At 42.2% G+C, this 24,999-nt stretch overlaps 1 protein-coding gene across 1 annotated transcript; it reads right to left on the reverse strand.

Annotated features, from left to right (window-relative positions):
* Positions 1 to 8,587: 8,587 nt before the first annotated feature.
* On the reverse strand, positions 8,588 to 23,109 carry LOC311506442 (neurexophilin-1; the record flags this gene model as incomplete). Its single annotated transcript, XM_084570393.1, has 2 exons — positions 8,588 to 9,361; positions 23,053 to 23,109. 2 exons carry the CDS (start codon positions 23,107 to 23,109, stop codon positions 8,588 to 8,590), a joined length of 831 nt encoding a protein of 276 aa, XP_084426519.1.
* Between the last annotated feature and the right edge of the window lie 1,890 nt (positions 23,110 to 24,999).

The raw sequence follows: 24,999 nt of genomic DNA on the forward strand, positions 1-24,999 counted from the left end.
TGAATGATTTTGTACAGTTTAGAACAGGCCAGTTGTAAATAGTAGCTTTTCTGCTTTTTATTCCGCTACATTAGGGGACAGTTAAGAGGACAATATTGTGCATTTTAGAGTATTATCATTTTAAATACTTCAATTAAGCCAATCTGCGTGAAGTGTACTATTGACATTTTGATAATAAAATGCTCATATTAACAGTAGATTACAAGTTAATGTTAAAAGGAATCCCCAGGGAGTCATACAAGACTTTTTAGTGTCTTTGAGCTTATTGTTTTGGCTTCATAGCCAAAGAGCTTCATTCACAACAGCTGTTTACAGTTTTGGCGTACTGTCGCTGCTCTAATTAACATCATTTATGATGGATGCAGCAGGCAGTTGTTTACAATGAAAAAGCTCCAAAAACTGTGTGCTGCATACTCAGCAGCACCAAAAGGCAGACAGACACAGTTAGCAACACAGTAAACAAGCTTTTAGCAAAGAGATACAACAAACAGCGGATGGGTTTACATTCTTCAAGTTGGAACATAGACCACTCCAAATCAAATGAATGCTAGTTACTTGAAGCCAGCAACCGTTTGCTGACATAGCTAACATCTGTGATAACAGTTTTGTTTACACCTTGCTTCAATGGTCCTAGGTAGCCAAAAATGTATACCTGCCGTTTTAAACAAGAATTGGAATACAGGATTCTTTAATTATTTCCCATTTAGATTTTTTCGCTTTTATGTATTAGTCTCAGCTCATTCACACTGGAGGAGCTGCAAATGTGCTGTTAAATCGTTTTTAAAACCTGGATTTTAGACATTCCAGCCCTGTATATGAAATAATTAAACAGTGGGCTTTGATCCTCTTATAATTTGTTAAAATGTCAGACTGTGACTTACTGCATGACCGTCCATTGTCATTGAGAGGTCACATTAAAGTCTAGTCTTCCAATTACCTTCCTGCAATGATCCTGTTCTCCATCCTGGCTTTCTCTTTTTACTCAGTAGTAAACGGGAAAGCCCAGCCACCAATTTCACTTCAATCAGAGCAATAAAAGGAGGTCTTTGCCGCAAGAACTTTATTCAGACATTTTACAGAGGGATCTAGACCAAACTTTTTTATTTCACATGAAAAAAAAATAACTCTCAGAGCATTTCTTTGCTGTCTCTTTAGTGGAAACCTCCCGAGGTGAAACAACTATTTGTCCATCGGCTGCATTTTAATGTTGTGGAAAGGAGCTTTACTTATACAGCATGTGTGCATGTGCCAGTTGCAGTAAGTGTCTGTCATGGGACATGCTGCTGTTAGGTCGCTGATTTTTTCACTGCCTGCGGCTCAGTCCTGGTTTAGGAGAATGTCTGAGCTCAGCAGGACACAACTATGAAACATGTTTCAAAATCTGTGTTCAAAATCTTTTGTGAAAATTCTGCTGTTCAAAACGTAAGAATATCCTCACTTGAGAGATCCCTGTTTCCTTGTCTCCAAATAAGCAGTAATATATTGCACAGAGAGACCTGCAAATGAAGACTGATTAAGGTGCTGTGTGTTGTCTGCAGCTGAGTCTGCACATCGCTGAGTTTGTGATGAACCTGTGCAGGAGAGCCGATAATGATGTGAGCCCAACACGCTCCCATGACAGGCTCGAGCAGGGAAATAGCGGTGTGCGTGGAGGGGGGGTCGTTTCTTATGAACAGCCCCAAAGATAACAAGAAGCAGCAAGCCCCCCAACTATGTGTTTGACTTATCAAGCAACAGCCCTGCAGTACTAAGGACCAGACTGTCAGCAAAAACAAACCTGCTGAAATATATTTGTGGTTAGTGTGCGTTGGGGCTTCTTGGTAGGGCAACAGAGGGTGCTCGAGGGAGATGGAGCATTGCCAGGAAGAAAGCACAGAGGATGTGTTAGGGAGGATAGGAGCAAAAGCATGGCCGAAAACATCCATCAAGTTACAGTTTTTGAAGGACAGTTTTCCCAATGAGAGTCTCATCCCATCAACCCCTGGGCTAGGCCTCTGTCTTGCCTCAGCGGGAGAGCGCTCCTCCTCCTGAGACCTGAAGGAAGGCAGAAAAAATTTAAAATCTGGCAAGAGACAGTGATGGAGAGGGGCGGAAAGCTAACCTTTACCAACTCTTGTTTTATGTCTCCTTCTTTCTTCCTTCTCGTGTTCATTGCCTGATATGAGCCCTTAGCTGAAACACCCTTTCTCTCCTCTGAAGACTTTGGCATAAACACTTCTCAGTTACATGAAAAGAGGGAAAAATGCAGCATTTCACACCTCCCTTGTTGCCTTCCGGTTCTCTCTAATGCAGACACAGACAGATGCCGACACACTCTTCGCCAAGAGCACGTGCACGACCACACATCCACACCTGATTGTCTTCTAAGGGAGTGAATAATTACTTTGCCAAAGGGCACAACTGTGATCCCTGGCTGGTATTTAAAGCCTTGTCACAGAATTTTAATCACCCCTCCTCTCCATCGCTTCCTTTAGTTAAGTGGAAATGTCCGCTTTTCAGGCTAATACAGAGATCATGGCCTTAATGTCTTCATCATGTCCTCCAGCTAACACTGCCACATTTCATGACACAGATGCCCATCTTGAGTTTCCACTCTGGCATGGACGTGTGAAGCTATTTGCTGTCACACGCTGCAGTGAAACTCCACAACATGTGTTGTTGTGTTACAAGACTCAGTGACGCGTTTGATTATTTCCATCTGAAAGCCTTATTTTCTCGAATCGATTTATAGATAAAAGAGATTTTTCAAGCTAAGGTAGGGAATGTTGACATGATGAGGGTGTGTGTGAAAAAATACCCTCCTAATTAGTTTATTCAGTTATTCTTTTCTATTTCCATCATGTTGTAGTCCTAGGCCATCTGTGCTTTCTTTTGCAACAAGCTCTCACAGCCCCCCCACAGTTTCCTCAACCCCTACACTGCACTATAATTTTCCAGCCTCTCTTTTGGCCTCACGTGTACCCTGCATTGTGTGTCCACTCAGTCTAGTGATTTGCAGATAGGGGTTTTAGTACTCCATCGTGAAAGGAGCTCACGGTGTCGAGAGGCTTATATTGTATATGTCCTTGTCTGATGTAACCTGTCTCCCACAATGCTCACTTGGCCCACCCGCTCGTCTAAACTACTCGAAGCTACATGATTGGCATGGCAGGGTGCAGAGAGTATTAGGATGCTGGAGCATGAAACCGCTTTATGTATGTGAGCGCATGTGTACATCTGCATTTACATTTGTGCCCGTAGTCGAAGCGTGAACATGACCACCTCAACACACAACCCGGAATATCAAAGCACACCGAGTGTATTTGAATTCAGCGAGCGCAGGGAGGTAAAGTATGATAATAAATTGCATCTGGATGGAGTTGGTATCCAGGTAACAAAAGCCCTAATCAGTTTCGATAAGATCTGCACTGTCCAACATGATCTGGAAACAGATTACACAGACACTAATGGTGCACCAGTCTTGTGATATAAAATATAAAACAAGTTTTCTTTTGTACATGCGATTTCATATTCATATTCACCAGCATTTCATTTTCTCAGGGTGAAAATCCTCAGAGTAATGAAATGTGTGAAAGGATCATCAGGCTGACCCCTTATACTGTTTCATTATAAGACGAAATTTGGGGCTATATTACTCCTTTAAATAAATATATATTGATATATATTTACTAAAATGGATTAAAAATAAATAAATTATGCCAAGAAGATTATCCTCATTCCACTGTTTACAGACTGATTTGATGTGAGTGTCGTCAAGGAGAAACCTGAATCATATTAGTAACAGATGAATGTCATCAGATTTTTAATAAAAGCTCCACATCACTCTGGTTTCGTATATCAACAAATGAGTGAACCGGTCTAATCCCTGTTGATAATTTCAAAGTGTCGAGAAATGACAGCGTCCTGGTTGAGCTTCGACTTTGTCAACACTGTTAGCAATGGATGATGTTTCAGGGTGCAACGTCTCCTGGCAGAGCAATAGTACAGTTCGCGGTGTAACGTGTCATGAAGGAAAATGACTCATAATTATCACTGTACAGGATAAAATTACAAACCCGATAGTCCTGTTGTTCAAAAGATATTACCAAAAAGGAGTACGTACATCCCTAGCGTCTCCTCTCAGTTTCCTTTTCTCTTTTTTTTTTTTTTGTTTCCAGACACACGTTCTCATCACTCAAGGTTATTTTTCTGGATGTCTATTTATCATTTTCAGCATCACACGCCTTCTCCCACCTCCTTGTGCCATGACTAGTTATTTACTCAATTGACTATAGTCCAGTTTCCCATTACTCATACTGAAATGCCCTTTCCTCTTTGAGAAGTGAACACTCTTGATTTGTTTTCTCTTCGTCGTCGACCAAAAATCTCAGTGCTTGTTGTAAGCTCTTATTTCCATTATCAACGATTGCAGCCTCCACTTTTTCCACCTTCTTTATGCATTTGTGCACGTCTTGCATTGTGTGTGTCCGTGCACATATCTGACCTAGTATGCTGCTTTCAGTTTTCACATTAACCTCAATTCTGCTTTCATCCAAGTAAGATTTCTATTCTTCTGTCTCCATGTTGACTTATTTGCTTCCCTTTCATCATCCCCGGCAAGGTTATCCTGAGGCAGGCAGCACTTTTATGGGAACAAGGGAGTATGGAGAGAATGGGGTGGAGGGTCTGGCTTTGCCGCTAGCCATGCCGTAATCGATCGTGTTTAAAGGGATGTTGTGAGCTGAATGTTTGAACCCTTCCCCTCGTTAACAGTTGTCTGGGATTTAATTAAGAAGCAGTATGAATTTAATGTCAGTTGCGTTCTAAAATGAATGAGGAGCGCGAAGATGCACAACAAAGAAACTGAGAGTGGGGGGAAAAACATAAAGAGGAGGCTAATTAGGGGATGAAGTTGTGTTCATGCATCACTCCAGCTGAAACATTTCCTTCCTCTCTCAACCCCATTTTCCTCTCTGCTCCTTTTTCCTCCTCCTATTTCTCTCTCTCTGCGTGTATGTCTGCAAGAGCCCTCAGCAGAAATTTTTCGTCACATCTTTTCTTTGCCGTTGGCACACAGTATGGGTATGCAAATACAAGAAAACAGAGACTTCAGCATTGTTGACACGCTCTTCCTACTCACAAAGTAAAACCAGATATAGCCTGATTCTCTACAATCGAAGTGGCTCAAGTACTTTTGTGTACTTTATTGATTTTTAGAATGTTGAAAACCACAGTAAATGCCATCATATCATATCATCCATACAGTATATCATTCACATGACACAGAGAAACAAAACCATGAGCAACAAAAAGGTAAAACAGACAACCTTCACTGCATGACCCACATTTAAATACAATTTTATTCAGATCTGAGGACTCTTAGCTTTTATTTATATATATATATATATATATTTATATATCATGTATATTTATGTTTTTGACAGTCTCATTTTGTTACTATTCTTTGCTGAGTGGACCAGTGTTGTCTTGCAGTCTCTAAGGCCAAATACCCACGTGTCTGTTGGCACCAGATGGGTCAACAATAAGGCTGTTGCCATAACAACACTGTCTGTCCCACAGCAACATGACTGTCTCTTAAACTCAGTCCAGCAGCCTTTCTTTAACTCGCCCCGGAGAGGCGGAGAGGATGGAGTCTCAGTGAGAGTATTGCTGTAAAACTGAGAGAAGCAGTAAGGAGCAGAGTAAGGGGCTTCTTCTCTGTAGGTAGCCCAACATGTGTCCTTGGTTTTTCAACATCAGTACAGTGCTCTGGGCTTGTGTTGCCCAGCTTTGATTCCGTCGCGTGTTAGTACCCAACATCTCTTCAGATGCCCTGCAGGACAGGGGAGGAGTATTGAGGTTACTGGGGCGTATCTGTGTTGGGCACTCTGTTGGTATGCTCTCGAGGAGGTTTCAAGTCCTCACAGTCCAGGGGCTTATGTAAGATGCTTTGAACAGGAGAGAGGAAAATACCTAAACCAGCACATCTTAAGACTGTGTGTGCACACGCATTTGTTTGATGGGATATAGATATAGAGAGAAATAGATTGAGATGGAGCGAGGGGAGTTCTCACTGCCGATGTTCAGTTGGCTCGACGTTAAGCTCACAGAGATTAGCCAGCTCAGCTCAGCACAGTGTGCAGGGGGTGGGCGGGGCAGCAGTGAGGAACTACCCACAGCATGGTTCAACTACAGGGTATGAAAAGTAGAGAGGGTAAAGGAGGCTGAGGCCAGTCAGCCAGGCCACACGCAGGGAGAGGACAACAGCGTGAAGACAGCGGGGCATATGGCTGAGTAACATGCGGACGTCTGGAGAGGAAAGGGGCAGAGAGAGCCAGAGGATGAGGACATGGATGAACAGAGCACAAGATGCTGGGGGGTGCATTTTAAACACATGAAACTTTCTATTTCAGGAAAAGCACTTTCAGGCATGTATCAGGCGTTTAGTTTGAGTTGCTGCCAAGCCTATATTGTATATTCAGCTGGGACTGGGCTTTCAAATAAATATGCACAGACTGTAACCTGACACTCTGATTGATAGTAGCCTCCTTAGGAAAATCTCCTCAGTGAGAAGTCCTGATATTGAAATACTTATAGTGAGAGGGTGTTGTCAGCAAGCAGGGCGTCCAAGCATGTGTGTCCTTAGACAGACCAGACAGATGAACAGCAGACATGATTGTGCATTGCTGCCATTTGCTCTTGGCCACAAGTTGATTTTGTTGCAAAATTATGGGAGGAAATGAAAAACTTTCCCCTCCTACTCCTGCTCTCCCGAGCTCGCACAGAGCTGTCAAGGCGCTGCATTTATGTCTGGCATTATGCCTCCCCCCACAGGAGGACGGCTTCACGGTGACCGTTCACTGCTGCGTGAGTCCACCTGGGACATTGTCGTGCAGTTTCAGCCAAGCATGCACGTGCACTGATCTGGGCTATATCACTGATGTCACAGTACATTAGCATCAAACCGGTTATCTGATGTCACTGTTTAATGGCTATTCACACCTGTCGTGTGACTGTTCGTTGTTAATGAACCAAGAAGTCATTGTGTCCTCATAAACAGGACAGTGGTAACCTCTCAGCACACAAAATGTCAGGCTACCTAATTCATAGCTCCATTGTACGCTGCTCTCCACTGATATTGTTTGTGAGAGCAACATGAGATGGGCCAGCCAGTGGCCATTTATCTTAATGAGAGCAGTTAACTCTTGGCTGAGCTTTAGCTGCTGGCTCAACGCAAAAAAAACCCACAACAGTCCCCATGAACGTCCTCTCATCCTCCTACCCGCTGACTTGCTTTCAAGGAATACATTTTGCCCTCTCGTTGAAACCTTAATTAGTTCTAAAGGAGATTAAATTATATGTAATTATTGTGATAATATTTTCATTTATTCAAGATAACAGGCTGACTTTAGTGAACAGTATTTGTCAGGAGAAAGCATTCTCCCTCACACAGTCAAAGTTATCAAGGCGTGAAATCAGGAATCCTGACGGCAACAAAATGTAATCTTTCTCATACAGAGGAGACAAAAGAAGGCGCTGCATACTCTACGTCTCCTTCTCCACTTTAATTAAAAGAGCTCACTGAATCTCTCCGTCTCTCACTCCCCCACCTTGCACTCTCTCTCTTAAGTGTGGAGGGCCATTTCTATCTGCATGCAGAATCTAGTTATTTCCATCACACTGAACTTGTCTTCAGCCCTAGTCCCGAATCTTTGTTGAGTAATTTCTTTTTCTGTGTAAATTGTATCATTCTTTCTCTCTCTCCCTCTTTATTTCTGTTTTATTGAAGTGGGGGCAACATAACCGAAGGATATATTGTGATTAGATTTGGTAGGTAAACACTAGACGTTGAAGATGACATGGTGGGATGCTTGCATCACAGGATGAAGACAGAGAGATAGAGACTGAGTATGGGCAGAAGCTTCCATTATTTTTCTGGGATGGATTTAAGTTCATATAAAAAAATAAATAAATAAAAAAATAAAAAACATAATGACCGGGATGGTCCTGCGTCTGGTTACACCACATTCTCTTTGTGAAATAATGTTTTATGTTCTCTGTGGTATTTTCAAATCATGATTGTTTTATAGTTTATGACGGCAAAAACTAAATCACAATTGTAATAAAGTCAGAATTTGTATGCATTCTCCAGTGAATCATATCACAGCATTTAAATGCGCACACTAGCTTAAAATACTGCCTTGTGACTTTGTAAAAGAGCAATATTGTAAAGGGTGATTAAAGGACATTCACAACATGACTTAATGGAGGAGAGAAACTGCTGGCAAGAAGTTGGCATTTAGAAACTGGATTGAGGTAAGAATGTGCATGTTGCCGGTGCTTGATTTTTCATTACCAGTCCAGTTAATGAATGCTGTAGGTAAGCATTCCAAATGCCTCAATATCTGCATACCGTAGATTTTGTTTTGCATATATGTTTTTACATCTTAGAATAGTCAGGCTACAGAAGGTTTTTTTAAGGTGCCACACTGCCACTATGGCACTAAGGACAATTCACAGCCCTGGTTTTCTCCTCACTTGCTGCACTCACTCCCACTCATCCCCCTTTTCCTCTCTCCTCCTGCCTCTCCTCCCCCCTACAAGTCTTCTAGCCAGAGGGCAGGTAGGGCATCTCATTATGATAGTTGTAGTCCGGGCAGACCTTTTGCACCAGGCGGTAGTCCGTGCTATAGAATGAAATGTAGATACAGATGACTTTAAAAGGCTTGGAGCAAATCCAGGACACATGACTCTGGATCTGTTCCTGAAAGCAGGTTTTGGACGGGTCATAGTTGCACAACGAGGTACGCTTGCTGCGATCCACCTTCTCATAGTCCACGCGGCAGTTGAAGATCTTAGAGTCCTTTGGGTACACCACGCTCTGTCGCTCCAGGTCAAACTCCACTGCCTTGACAGGTGGCACCAGGCTGACTGAGATGTTGCCCTGGCCTGTGGAGTTGTGTCGAAAGTAGACGCTGAATGTGCCATTACCATGATCAACAATTTTGCCAGTGATCAGGAGGTTAAGCCTTACTGTCTTGATATTGGAATAGAAGTCTCCCCAGCCAAACATCTTCTTGAACTTGCCAGTCTTTACAATTGGCCGGCGTTTGACCCTGGAGCTTGAGGTGTCAGGTTTGAGTAGATCACTGCCCAGCATCTCCCAGAACTCCTGCTTAGAAAACTCCTGCTTGGAGAAAGGGACCGGGGAGCGGTAGGGCAGCTCCAGAGAGGTTGCATTAGCAGCTCTGCTTTTACTGTGCAGCATCCAGCGGCTCAGGGGCGAAAGGGGTGCTTGCCCGCTCAGAAGGCCTACCGTCTTGGAGGAGTCGTCTGAAGAGCTCTTGGGGCTAGAGGAATCTTCTTCTTGACCCAGTGCCACCTGGAAAGAGATGGTGGGGGAGGGGATTGAAGGAGAAAACAGAGAAAGAAAGTAGGCTGTTAATAACAAGCTAGAAAGAAACGTGGACAGAAACCAAATTAAAGATTTAATCGATACTTAATTTACCGCTCATACCTCCAGTGGTGTTAACTGTGACATTCCATCAGTGTTATATATATAAATAAATGGTTGAAATTTTACAGGTTTTGCTATTATTCCTTTTTTTTTTTGTTTACCTCAGCTGTGGGACAAATACTCCTTTATATCTAGTTTTCACAGAGCCGATGTAATTCCCTAAGCTCGCTTGTACTGGGCTCATGTGCCTCATTTGAGCTGCTGCTCAGTCCAGAGGGATCGAAGAACACATTCAAACTTAAAATCCACACCAAAACTGAATTCACATGCTGTGTGGTCTTGAGGAATTTCATCAACATTTGCGAGGGCAGAAATTTTTCTACAAGGGCTGTAAAACTGTAAAGTGCTGTCATTAAGAAACTCTTTTTTAAAGTTGTTTATTTGACAACAGAGTTTGGAGGTTGGTATATGTGGGTGGATGCATGAAAAGGGGCAGTATTTATGCTTGCAGTTATACAGTATACAGCAGTTATATTTCCACATTGCCAACGGCATTTTACTCAAACAATCTCATTTTAAGTAAATGAGACAATCATCCAAAATGACAAAAATAAATAAATAAATAAATAAATGGTTCGTATACAAAAATTATGCTGGAGCAAAGCAAAAGTGGACAGCAGTGTTTCTTGTTTAAAGGTAAGCTTTCTGCTTCATAAGCTCTGCTGTGTGAGTCTGAGTGCAGGGGAAACTGTTATTGCCTCGAAACATTTGGTCAGAGGATCAAAGTGTTTGAGAAAGGGGAGGTGGGCAAGCGGGAGGGACCAAGAATAAAGTGTAATGTCCAATTAAGACTTCCAGTGTTTTAATTAAAGAAAAAAAAAGTCAGTATCGGCACACGCGCGCACACACAAAGCTGTCAGATGTTAACATCAACTGAGAGGAGGGGAAGAGGAGGGGGAGAGATAACATAGTGCTGCTGTGCTCAGCAGTAGCTTTGTGAATGTGAAAATGGGTAATTATTCAATGGTAATGATCTATTAACAGGTAGATTCTATCTAATGTGCCATGGAAGTATCCAGCATTGTTTTGTCCTCCAGGTTTGACAGTGGAGAACTCACACACACATCATTTGTGAATTTTGACTTGTGGTAAAAGCAAACAATAAGTAATGCAAATGTGAACGCTGGGTTGAGTGTGTATGTGTGTCTGTGTGATCCACCCAGAGAGATTTTACAATGATGCATAATGCATGCATCCCTGTCTGTGCTCTGATCCATCTACTGTCTTGACTGCCAGGGCTTCCTTATACAGGCTTAGTCAGGATTATTAAGTCGGACTCATTTTTATTCAATCTTATGCAGGTTTTTCAAGCTTCCTCAGATTTGTTCACTTGCTCTGCAGTCAGTCAGTCAGTGATATTGATTTTCTTTCTCTCCGAAAAACATGTATTTCCTTTCATAACAATGTGTATCACATTTCACCTGCCCTGAAAGGATTCCCACTGATGTGGCTGTGGTCTGATGTTTGGACTCAGATGAGAGGACTCCCCTCTTCCCTTAATCTGGCTTTATTCCTATGGGGGTGTTACAGGCCAGACGCCCTCTGCTCTGGTTACCTGTCTGATGCTACGCTACACTGCTGTTCAGATCCTTCAGCCTCCCCACAGGGGCCGACAACAGTTCCTGACAACGACTCCTTCCTCTTGAATCAGATAGTTCTGATATCTTCTTTGAGAACTCATTAATAATGAAAAAAATGAAAGCGCTAAAGATTTATTGATTTTACTCTTTACAAACCTGTCTGTTTTTTCAGAAGGGGGAGTTGGGGGATGACGGGACGACTTTGATGAGACACCAGTCCCCATGGCTCCTACAGAAGGATGACTTTGTGTTTGATTTCTCTTCTTCAATGAGCTGCTGGCTGCTGGGCACAGAGGGTAGCGCTCTGCCTACCTCCCCAGATAGCACTTAAGAGCCCCTGCAGTGTCCTACAAAAAGTCCCCTTAGGGTTCTTGAAAAAATATGTCACCCTTGATTTCTGCAAAACTTCCCCTTGGTTTTAAGGTTCTTATCATTTTGGTAGTGATTCTCTGATGGGGCCTGCACACATATCCGAGCAGAAATGTATTGCAATAAGCTTTGTTGTAGCTTACACATTAAGTAAGGCATTCCTTCTCCCTTCTACTCCTGTACAGTCTTCATTAGAAGGCTTGTGAGACTGGGCTGCAGGAGAGGAGATGAAGTGAGTGCCTTGCTATTGTTGAACAGAAGATTTAAGTGTCTGGCACCACTGGAGGTGTCAGATTCAATGTACAGCATCATTGTCAAAGACAAATGTTAGAATTAGCTTAATATGGCTCTGAGAAAAAAGAAAAAGAATAAAGAAACTGAGCCAGAGCGGTAATGATGACTGCAGCATCCACACCACCTTGCCTTTAAACACAGTGGTGGTTTTTGCAGGTAAATGGATAGTAGCGTGGGTTTTTAAATGATATTTGCATGTCAGGTGAATGATGTATCTCGAACGTCACTGAAGTCACACATTACACGGCGGCACATCACATTTTTCCTCATTAAATATTACAACAAGCTTTTCCACTCCATTCTGCATTCTGAAAAACTGCATACTGCTACAATTCTCTCACCTCTCTGCGTTTAACTAGGGAAGTATATGAGGTGTAAGATCTAACTATCAGCACACTTCCAACTTTAACTTTTGAATTGTAAGCAAAGTGAAATGGTGTAAAATAAATGCAGTTCAGTGACGTCTTCACAAGGGATAAGATTAATTATGCAGTGCTTCACTTTGGTGGAATAGTTTCACATTTCCGAAAGCATACCTCTTTGTTGTTTTGATAACCACTGAGCTCTAATGTCATCTTGGTAATGATGTCGCTCACTCGTTTTCATATTAAAAACAGTCATCTTTGAGGTTTCTAGGTGAGGTTTCTTTGAGGTTTTTTGTGGTTTAAAGTTGGTCTGGAACCACTCTGATGGGAACTGATTTTCCTCTGGCAAAGATCTTCCAGGTCAATCAAATCGTTTGGACACGCTTTATCCATCAATGGACAGAAGAGTAGCCGTGATGTAGTCATACATGGCACCTGAGCGCTGTGGAGTTGAACATCACAGCTCTGATTGGCTGTTGGATTGTCCAGTTGCTTGCTGAGGCACTTTTTATTCACATCAGTTGAAACCATACACTGTATAAAGATGGGCAATGGAACTGCTTCTCAAAAGTGAAGCCAAAGCAAGTAGAGCTCCCCCCCATGAGTGGCTGCAGTATAGGTCATAAGCTCCACACCCTCCATGTTTGTGGATGGGAAGTGGGCCAAACTAAAACACTAAAATACATGGTGTTTTTTTTTTGGTTTTTTTTAATCTGTCATTTTAGGCAGTTAATATAATGCTGATGCATACTCAAGACGCTACAGAAACAGGATGTGACATCATGATGACTACAAGTTACCATGCCAACCGCTCTGTGAAGTGGTCCCGTAGGACCGTGAGAGTTGGAAAAAATTAAATAAATTTAAGCAAGTGTAGAAAAAGTGCAGCGTATAACCCAAACATTTCTTTGTAATTGGCAGAGGTAGAGCAGAGCGAAATATTAAGCAAACGAAAACGTAAGTGAGTCTGGGGGTGGGCGGGTTGTCGATAACGTGGCTCCACGTGGCTTGACTCTCGGACTCGAGTGCTGCGCATACTCTACCTCTAAACTCACACGATGGCGCCATCTGTATCCCCAGGGAAATAGTGTCAGTTTGGCCCATGCAAGGAAGTGGGGATGCATTGTCCATATTTATATACAGTCTATGGTTGAAACACACCCCATAATAAAATCCAAACGGTGTGTTACCAGACTCCTATTCTGATAAGAATTGAGTAATTAATGTTGTACCTCAGATAATAGTTCTTTAGTGATGTAACATTAAAGATGTGTTTTGATGAGCCTCAGCATATTTCTTCAACTGCAGCTATAACTTCAAAGCTTTTCGGTTCACATGGTCACATTAATATTTACACCTCAAACCCGCAGTATAATGTAACTGAGTGTAATGTTTTAAATGGCCAGAACAAGTTTCTGTCAAAGTTTGTTTTGTTTCATGGAGCTTGGCAAGATATATCCCAGCTTTAAGTACTGTAGGCAAAGTGTGGGCGATGGGCAATCAGGTCTTAGTGAGGGGGTGGAGGTTCGGGGTGATTTTGTCATTTGTCATGTGCGCTAAGTGAGTCAGTGAAGCGGCTGGAGAGGATGGGAGGTGGCTGCGGGCTCTGTCGCTGTGGTAATTGTGAGTCATTCAGCCTCAGTGAGCACAGGCCCCAGGCCTCTCTCCCAGCAGGAAGTATGGGGAGTGATACTCACAAGCCTGCCTGCTCCATGGGCAATAATCACCCTGTTACAGTGACAGGTATGCCATTTTAACCCCTTTCCCCTGGTGACAGAAACACACAGTAGCCATAATGTACTGTGGCACAGAGATCAAAGGGCGACTTAGCTTAAATCTGTGCCATAACTCTCACAGGAGCGAGGGCCTGGTGACAGACCATGTGTCAGAGTAGGATATTGCTTCAAAATGTACACATTCCAAGTGTCCAAGTGTGTAAATATCATGAGCTGTGAAATCTACTTCAGAGACTAAAGGTCTAATGAATTTAGTTGTGTTTTCTGTCATGACAAATTGAAACTCTTTGGGTTTCAGACTGTTGGTAAAGCAAAAGGAAACAACAACAAAAATAGAAACTAATTGAAAATGTCTTAGACAGTAGGTGATAGTTGAAGCTATTTTTACCATTATCTGTGGTTTTATGAATCAAACATGTTAATTATTAAGGCAGCCGTTGCACAAAAAACAACGACATAATACCTATTAATAATCTAAAAGGGGTATTTGTAATGACAAGACTTGACTGTTTGACTGTACATTGTCTACGGCCGCACGATGCCTAGCCTGAACATAGTGGAGAATTTAGAGCATCGTGTTTCCTTACTAGACAAAGCTAAAAGAAAGGTGACTGTGGACACAAACACAGCTCCAAATCTCTCTCTCTCTCTCTCCATCTATCTATCTTTGGTATTTTAATGAGGCAATTGTCCACCATAAAACGGTGATGATATGGCAGTGTTGATTTGACGATGGCAAAAAAATCTGTTATTGCGACGTTCGTGGTGACTGGAGCTAAATTTATTTGAAGTTTTGAAATGTGTTTCCAACATAGCCTACATGTAATTACTTAATTTGCCTTTTCTGCACATATGGAATCTTCAATAAAGTAAGTTGATTGATTTATAGACTATCTGCCTACTGAGCCACCCAACAGGGCTTAAAACATGTGCTTGTCCTGGGGAGATGACAAGTTCAATAAGCGCTTTCCTCTGGCTGTTGAGCTGAAATCTTCATCTCTAATATGACATCAATTTTTAATTAAAGACCCAGGCAGCTCAGATTTCTTAAGTGTTCGCCAATACTTCATTCTTCCCCTCCCACCCACCCACCCCCCACCCCATCTCTTCTACCCGTCTCCAGATGTAATATGCACACTGCAGGAGATTTCTCTGTTACATGATTAAAGTCGGAAAATGCCTGTGCCCTTATAACTAATTATTCTTCTGGCTAGTGTATATCCAAGAAGAGGTGAGGGAGAGAAAGGTAATTTCACAAGAAACAAGCCATTTGACTCTTATGAATAATTTACTCATGCTACTTGGGGGTCAGTGGAGTTTAGATCTGCAGGTGAATAAACTCACTACACTGAATCTTTTTATTGTTAAGTCTTTTGCCAATCCATTCTACCTTTCTGCATCCTCCAGCGTCCCCCCCCCCCCCAGCTCCTTTTGGACAGGTTCGGTTTGTGTGGTCTCAGTGGACCTGGGCTCATTTTGTATGCTCAGAGTGAGGCCAGGCTCTGAATTGGCTATCAAATTTTTACATTATAAGATATCGACAAGTTGGCAGTGCGAGAAGGATGAGAGTGGTGGCAGGGGGACAGTTTCTCCCCAGTTCTTCCCAAGGGGCTGGGGAGCAATGTCTGAACTGAAGGAACGCAGCTGATTAAAGCCGCTGCTACAGTATTCACACCGGTCTGATAAAAGGAATACCTCCACAATTATGTCATGGAGTTTCAGATGTAAAAATGTTCAAGGTTTTGGTACTTGACTAAATGCACCCAGTTTATGTTGTTGTTAAATTTTATACACAAATTAGCTGACTTAGCTGTCAGTTTCAATTCCAAAAAAACAAACAAAACAATTGTCTTGCTACACAAAAGTCAATGCTCCTGAGCAAGGCAGTTGGATTGCTTCAGTAGACATGTGCTAAGTGGCCAAATCAGACAAATATAGCTATGCAGCTCTCCAGTAGGAGTGTGTAAGTGTTTACACTTAGAGTAGCCCTAAAAGGTACTGAATCTTGGGATTCGCTCATTAGTGGACAACTGCTGGTATACCCAGAATTTCTTGAGGCACTGTCACTGCAGCATCATAAATGCACACGGGATTGCTTTTAAGTTCTGTCTAGAATCACAGGTTGGACAGTCTATTTACAGTTGACAAACAGATTGGTCACTCAGAAGTCTGAAGTTCCAACTGCCTCAGCAATCTTCTAGCTGAATTAGGTCTTTTCTGTGTTTTAAGCAATAAACCCAAATGTGAGCAGGGAAGTGAAATCCAATCCCAAGTGCTTGCTTGGGAGACATTTGACACTACTCCCTGGTAACAGGTGCGAACTGCAGTCCATCTCAGCTGGATTAGAGACAATCTGGAAATGTCACCACAGAAACAAAAACAAGAGGAATGCGGCTGCTACAAAAATGATGTTGAAACTAATAATATGACTTTAAGATGCTGGCCAATCTCAACAGCTGGTTTCTTCTTTACTATGATTGTAAGCTACAACTGCCCAAATCTAACGAAATGTTAGCTTCAGTGGTTAGCAGCATGTGTACTTGCAAGGTAAAATGCTTGCATGTGCCGTTTGTCACTAATGCACTGACAAAAAAAAAAAATCTATATGGTGCTTTAGGTCAGCGATCCTTTGCCAACTAGAGACACTTAACAAGGTCACTGTGAAGTGAGGATGGACTGAGTGCATGAGTGCTCACATCGATGTTTCCTGCAGCAATAAAAGGTTGTAATAACTGCTGTCCTATATTCTTCATTTGCAGTACAATTCAGAAATCGATGTGGTCTTCAAAAAATGTTCCTATTATCCATTTGTTGTACTCAAATTTCCCTCATCCCTGTGGCTGTGCACTGCTTTAATTGGAAACCCCTGTAAAGACCCTCAGCAGGCCTTGTCTGGACATGTGCACCACTCTGACCCCGAAACTCATTGTTCCGTCACTGGCCAGCACGCTGGTGAACTGTACGCTAGATGTTCATTCATGCAGAACTGCCTGTTTACAGATTGCGAGAGAACTGGGAGTATAAATGGGCTTTTGCTCACTGGTCCTACTCTGGTGTGGTATCCAGCCGCTCGAGTCACACCGCGATGAGGTCAGCATGAACCACAGAGCCTGCGGCATCACGAAAGCTTCAGTTTCCTTCAGAGTTAAGCTACACTGACAGCCTAGTGTTCCCCCTTCAAATAAACCCACATCCCCTGCTCCCACATCGCCTTTTCTAATATTGTTGAGATGCCCACAGATCTTGAAACAATGAAAACTTCATTCTATATTGACACAGTTTGCATTTTTTGTCAGTTCCAACCGAAGCTCTGTGAAATTAAAATGTCTGTTATGGATTTTCCCATCCTTAGTTATTCCTCTGTGTGAAAGTCAAGCGCATCTTTATCTGGATCCCCTGGGAGTTACACCCACTCATTCTACCCGAGGCTGCGAGTCATTTTTCTTTAAGCTGTGCACTGTAATCCACGCTTCACTATCCAAACCCGCAGACAAACCTGCAGATATTCTTCTAGGGTCTGCTCTGTCTCCTCTGCAGTCTCCCACAAAGCAATGCCACAATAAATAGTGCCGGTTTTGAGCGGACAGCATATTCTGTCTCAGGACAGCTCTGCACTTCACCGTGGAGGGCTGTCCGTGTTTCAGGGGCCGTGGCTTCTCTCAGTCTCTGGTGTGGCTCTGCTGGGAGGCTGGGGGAGGAGCTCACTGGGTGGTCAGGGGGGAAGATGTGCACCTCTGGGGTCATTCATGCTGTGGATGTGCATAACTCAAGCTGTTTTACCTCACAGGCAGGAAGAGGTTGCCGAGGCCTGCTCATCCCCTGCTTCCTCATGTTTATATATTGTGTCGTGATTGTTCATTGTTGGGTTATTTGTTTGAATGAAGCAAAAGAGAGAAAAAAAATATCCAAACTACAGTCACAGTGGAAAAAACCATATAGTTGCATCATATATGCAGGCAAAGTTAAAATCCAAAAAGGCCAGCTGTCTTATTTCCTATCAAATCTAAGTAAGCATGTAAGGATTATCTGTGCAAACCAACTACTTCTACGAATGCATTCTTATAAAAGGGAGTTAAAGTTGACAAATGTTTAATTTAAAATGTGCTGGAAAAATAAATTCCATATCCAGAGCATTTGAAATTCATGAAAATAAAAGCTGAAGCTGTGACGTAACAATAAACTGAACGATTTGTTGCAAATTCTGAAAACGGGCGGCAAAATGAGAATCGCTATAATTATTCACTGCTATATTTTTGTAGCTGATTAACTAATAGTGTAATTTAGATAAGGTTATGGGCTTTTAGTGAGAGTTTAGATTCCGTGTAATATAACAGAAAAAAACGCAGATTCGCTCACATTAGAAGTTTGACGACTTCTAAAATGCCAACAAATGTTTCACATATTTCCAGCCTTGAGCTGAATTGCGAAACATTTTTATTTGGAAAAATAACTGCATCAGGTTTAAATTGTGAGAAATAACTTCTGATCAAGGTTATGCAGTTTTGTGTTTTGTGTCACTGATGCCGTACTGTAGTTATTCACCATGTGAAATCTGATAAATATATGCTCAGGATTAGTCCAACGAGTTGTCTTGAAGTGCCTCCCTCCAAAAGCACATCATTTATTAAATCAGTTAGAGTCTTTGTTTCCCGAATAAAATAAAGTGAGTGTTCTGATTTTAGCTGTTTAACCACAGGGTTGATGAGAGTCTACAGTCACTTGCTCTTTTCCTTTAAGTGGATGGCTAATAAAAGAAGTGCATATTGCGCTGCTGCTGGAGATATCATTGCATGATAATTGTCCCTCTCAGATCACCCTCTTATGATCTGTTATATTTTCACACGAGGGAAGTACAGGACAGTAAACTGTTTATTCTGCTTCCACTGGGATCACACCGTCAGACTTTTCTTATGTAGGAAATGTGACAATTATGAATGAGTTTGTGTTTCTGTGTGGATGTGAGATTGCCATCATCATTGCAATCTGCGTGTGAAAGAGTGAGAAAGCAAAAGGTATCCAGTCTGCTGCTGCCGTCTTTAACTTGTGACTGCATGCAATACATGCTGTATCAGACTGAGTTATGTCTTCTATTTGTTTTCCCAGGATTAAGGTGGTGTTTCTGCTTAGACGGGGATGTATCTGGGCGGACAAGGTCAGCGACCCTGCGAGGCGGACAGGTATCTCAGAAACATGAATCTAAGAGTTTGTGATGGGTCAAAGCGGAGCGAGGAGTCTGATGCGGTTAGAATTAGCGTCAGACAGCCTGTGCTTTTTAACCTTACACACAAATCTTCAGGTTTGCGCAATGCACGTTTGTGCATTGTTGCACCATGCTGTCTTGTGGTGTTCCAGACAACCTACAGGCAGCTTGGATTTAAGGTCTTTTGTTGTCTCAGTTGTTGTACTGTTATGTTATGATTCAAGTGTTCACTCCGTAGCGTTCAATCCCTTCTTTGTTTTAAAAGGGATTTGGGCTCTGGAAGCTTAGAGTGTAGAAACATAATTTGTTTTTAACTGATGTGCTGTGTTAAATTCATTGCTGACGGCAAAGTCAAATGTAGGGTGATAGTAAAAGTTTAGAAAAGAAACACTTGGCAGAACTAGATCCTAATTTCTCACAGTGAATTCTTGAAAGTACCTCCATGCACGGAGACGAGTGTGGCATGTAGACCTCTGAGTATGTATGAATGTCTTCGCAGAAATTCAATCTGCAAAAAGTGGCATTTTGCGCTGAGCAACAGAGGTGGAATTCAGTTATCAAGCATAATGGCCAGCGTCTGTGTCCGTACAGAAAGCAATCAGAACGAGTATAAAGCAATTCTGCCGCTCACGGCCACTGAAGGGCTACTTGAGGCGATCCCTTCCAGAAAGATCCTGCGAGAAAGAGCATCTGTGTTCAATGTGAGCGTGGACAAAGAGCCGAGCAACCCCAATTTTCACCATGCGAAGGTTACAGCACAGAATTCCTGAGCAAATAATCTATTTTTGTGGGTAAATAAAATGTGGGCATGTACAAATATGTTAACGTGTTTTATGGAAGGAGCGTTACCGGAGGTCCTTTCTTCCTGCTACTGTGAGGCTGTACAACCAAGCCTGCAAAGTAGACCACACGTATAACTACTATTTATTTAACTTTTTCTTGCCTTGTGCACTGTCCTTAATTATATGCTGCTGTGACACTGAAAATGTCCCCATAAATGAAAGGATTATCTATCTATCAAATCTGCAGTTTTCTGGAGGAGTTGAGTTCAATGCTTTGTTTGAGGTCACTTCATTCTAGTTACTCAGATGGCTGAAAGAGAGGAGAGCACACCTCGTTGACCTCACCCATCCCAGATTTTACTGGCGGGCAAAGGATTCAGATCATCAGCCTTGAGGCATTATACATAGATTAACATGTTTTCTCTGATGCATTTTTCTGCAAATATTAGAATCTTTGATGACTGTCACTGACATGTATAGACCTCTGAGGCAGATGTTCAACATATGCCTTTTTTAGCACTTTATCTACACCTCCCTTCCCTTCCTCTCTTTCCCTTCATCTTTACACCTGTCTGTACTTGTCAGTTTGCAATGTGTCATCAGCTGCTGGATCGGTTTTGTGATGAAGTATGTTCTTACGAAGTCACAGCTGAAACATTTAGTCGGTTAGTGCTGATTATTTCCATGGTTTTTCATGCAAATGTTTGAAGATTTACCTGGAGCTGACAGAATACATATTGTTTTTCAAAAAATATATAATAGTCAGTATAGAAAACAGTAGTGAGTTGCAAACCTAAGTTAACATGTAGGCTCTGCTGTCCCAAGGACATTAAAGGACAAATCAAACTGTCATGCTAAATAATCCTGTTTATTCTGTTGACATATGCACACTGGCATTTCAGTCAAATAAATCTAGCCAGCTTGAGATATTTTTCATCAGTGAAGCTCACCAATCTGCTGCCAAAAATAAACATAATTTCTCAAGCAGCCAATTATACAACTGAGATGGTTTATATTATTCATAACCCTCCATTCAAATACAGAGAATAATTAACATTTGAAACACATCATTCATCACAGAAACAACAACCACACTGGCACCTCGTGTTAATAGTCATCTATATTAGTAGCCATTTGCAAAAGCGTCCCTCGAGACGCGACCCTCTCTGAGAATTGCGAAGCTATTACAACAGAAAATCATCCGGATCAAATTTTTAATGCATAGTGGGATTATGCGATTATTAATCACGGCTCTGGTGCGAAATAAAAAGTTACTTAATTTGTTAATTGCGCCATAATTTATCAATGTCACAGGGCTAATGAATTACCCAACGTCTCCTGCTGAGGGATGTCATGTACGTTTTTCATAGATACATGGTCCGGCGAGGGAGAGAAAGAGCCCCAATTAATTTCATTATCATTAGCCACAGACCTTCTGGGTTACAATAGGATGTAGCCCTGCAGCTCACAAAATGCTTCCAGAACCAAGACAACAAGTGAGCCTATTATCCCCACTCTCGTATCTAGTTATACAACTGAAAAGGCACTCATCCCCCATATTTTAAGGCAGCGTGTGGTCTCTTCTTTCACAAAGGACTGAAGAATCTGTGGAGAGAGCTCTGTGTCAACCAAATGTGTGTTTAGTCATTTACAGCTAGTGTCTCTTAGACCTCAAATCAACAAAAGGACTATTACTTTACTCTGAGCATCTGAAGAAAGAATGCCTCAGTACAAAACCCACAAGGTCATCCCTGAATGGATGCCGTCACAGACAGGTACAGTGAACAGCTACTCGCCTTCACTTCACTTTTCAATATTTCACTCAGTTGTGATTTTCTTTCTTTCTTTTTATTTTTATTCGTCTCATTCCCTGGGCCCTGTGATGACTGAACACCACTCAGCACAGGGGTTTCCGAGCAGAAGAATGTTTTCAAGTTTTCTCATGGGAATCAAGGGCTGACTTCTCATTAAAGGCTGCTTTTTAATAAATCTGCCACATGAAAGAGGAGTGGGTGATCCCAGTTTGATTAGTAAAGTTATGTAATGCTGGAAGTATTTATTAAGACTACAGAAACAGCTCAGTGTGTACACATTGGGTGCTAAAGATTAGTGGGGGTCCTGAGGAACGTTTCACACTTTACTATTGAATATTTTTGTATTACAGTTAGAGAACAGAAGGTTATTCTGAATGAGGTTTCACTAATTTCCCATTTATCTCTCTGCCTACAGTATAAATTCCGTTTTTAATCATATCTGACAGTTAGTCAAAAAAGCTGTGGCATGTCCCTCTGTAGATCTTTGATGGGAAAAGAGTACTCTAGCTGTTGTCTTAGGTATTCTACAGTAAGTCTCCACATAGTATGACCACATGGCCCTGCTTGCAGCATGTCATAATAAAAACAAGTCATAATGTTCTTTTTTAAAAACTTAATGTGGGGGCTACTGAAGAAAAAACTGCTTTCTTCAGATTGTATACGGTTTTTTATGTGCTCCTGGCTAACACAAACTCAGTGAAGTATATATATTAAATGAGGAAACTCTTAAAAATTATTTCTAAGGATTTTGTACATTGTCTTTTTCTTTTTTTCTTTCCTCTCCTTTAATTGATTTATTTTATTTTACTGTAATTATTAACACGATCACGGGCTGTCACGTTCTTTAAGTCATCCAACATTTCACAGTGAATGACAGGTTTAAAGAGTGAAGCGGCCTCAAACGCGCATAATACACTCGTTTGTGAGCTCCGGCGGCACAGTGCGCTCCGCACGCTGCCACTGTCCCCCTGAGAATAGTTTCGGTGCACCAGCCGTAGTTGAACCGTGCGGGGTCAAAGTGAATGTTATTGTCTTAAAAATTGGGAGTGAGGGCAAAAATATCACAGATGTCGGCGGGAATGCGTTTGCAAAAAAACAGATGCCAGCAAGGGAGAATTATCTCAGAAATGGCAGAAATGACCTGCATGGTCTGGTAATGTATCATTTTGATCAGCGTCGCCTCGGTTATCAGTTGTCATCCATGCACCTCTGTGTAAATTATTATTTTTTTGTACACTTATATCAGCAAGTTTGCAAGTTGCAGCAAGTTGTTGTTGTAAATGGGATGCAGACATCTTATGGTCCCGCTTGGCGCGGGCACGAGGTGTTACATGGGTGATATAAGGTTATTCGGAGCTAGATGTGCAAGACTAAGATGCGTGTGACTTTTTTCCCACATCCACACTCTTTTCTTACCAAACAAGCGGTTCCGTTGAGTAGGAGCAAAATGAAGCCGCGATTGGGATGCATCATTCCGGCGCGTAAAACCTACAGCTTCCCTTCCTCGGTAAAAAAAATAAATAAATTATAAAAAATATATATATTAACACAACTCCCGATGTCGGGCTTTTCCTTCTTCAGGAAGATGCTCTTCCTATGGCACCGGATCTCTCTCGGCGGACGCACGGTCCCATGTCCAAAGCACACTTAAGTGCTGCTTCCACAAACCTGAAAATAGCTGGAAACCACTTGGAGAGCCCCCTTTTTCTGTCTTTTCTTTTTACACAAATCCCGTGCTTCAGTCAAATTAGTTGTGGTGTGAGAAATCCATGAATGTGCGGAAGGCTATTATCATCCATGCAAAAAAGAAGAAGAAGAAAAAAAAGAAAGATCCCAGCTCAGAGTGAAACTGGTTGACTGGGAAGTGGGTTGATCATATCTGGTCATTGATGCCAGTGGAGATCCTGGAGGAATGGAGCTGCAGCCTCCTGCAGAAACTGAGCGATGCTGAGACTGAAGAGCGAACAGACGTTTAAACAGTTTCCCTCTCTCTCTCTCTCTCTCTCTCTCTCTCCCTCTCTCTCGCTCGCTCTCTTTCTCTGTGGTTGTGCCTGTACTTCTCTTTCTCGAACCTCTTTTCTCTCCATCCCTTTCCCTCTCTTACCCCCTCCCTTATCTCAGTCTCTCTCCACCTATCCAGCATCTCCCCCTTTCAGTAATTTGATTCCATTCCCTCAGTTCATCAGGCATCCAATCAAATAAGAAACAATAAAAATAAATCTACACAACAATAAACATCTGCTCCACTTGTACGAGTGCTTTTAACTCTCCACCTCTCTTTTCCATCAGCCCACAACCGTCTGCCTCACTGACCCACTGACAACTTTGTGGATGTTTCTTGCCAGCAACCCTGTCATTAAATATAATCATCACTGTGGGGTGGGTGGACATCATTGATTGGGAAAGACTGTGCTCATCACAACAAAAACAGCTCCTGTATCATATGGTAATGGAGGAGGTTTAAGCTGATATTATCCTCGCGTACCGCCACACGGTACATGTTACAGATTGTTTTTCCTTCCCACAGGTCGGCTGATCCGGGCTGAAGAGTATCGAGGTACGTGGCGAGCACTAATGAACCAGTGACCGTCACCTCAGTGAGTTGTAATTAATAAAGACTTTCCCCAATAACACACAGTTCATTAGGAGCAGGTTAATGGACTGAAATGCAAGATATCACTACGCAGGTCCCCTGGCTCCCAACGCCTACATTTATGCTTAATTAGACTCATAGATGAGCTTCTGTCCTCTCTTACTCTTCTTTCTCACTTCTGTCAGACCATCTCTTGGTCAGAACCTTTCCCATCAGGGTGTTTTTGTCTTGGATCAACCCATTTAAACCCTTTACACATGTGTGTATTTTTTATTTTTTTATTTTTGCAAGTGGTAATAATGCACACTGTGTTATCTGCTTTCCACAGTAAAAGGGTTAATTGATCTTAGTTCAGGGGTTAATTGGCACAACAGGCCTCCTACTAAAAGACCTGACTCTATATGTCGCAGGTCACAACTGAGTGGACACCAGAGGAGAGGAGGCCCTGTCAATCCACTGTGACTAAGACATCAAAGAGGTTTGGTCGCAAGGAATTTTTAAAAATACCATTCCTCTCTCCCAGCCATGCGTCTGTGTGCACACATACAGATCTGCTGCTCATTATGATGCAGGAGATGCTGATGAAAGGTGGGAATGAGCTCATTGACTTAGGGGGTTGCTTGATCTCTCTCTCTCTTTCCCTTTCTTTTTTATTACATTATTTCAAACGTTAAACGTGTCTCTGTATAATTCGAGCCTGCCTCTTCAGTCACCTAGGGTATCAGGGAGCTCTTTGGGAGAGGAAACAGCAACCTATAAAGGGAGATCCG

The sequence above is a fragment of the Chelon labrosus genome, assembly GCF_963514085.1.
Source record: "Chelon labrosus genome assembly, chromosome: 21".
NCBI classification, from domain to species: Eukaryota; Metazoa; Chordata; class Actinopteri; order Mugiliformes; family Mugilidae; genus Chelon; species Chelon labrosus.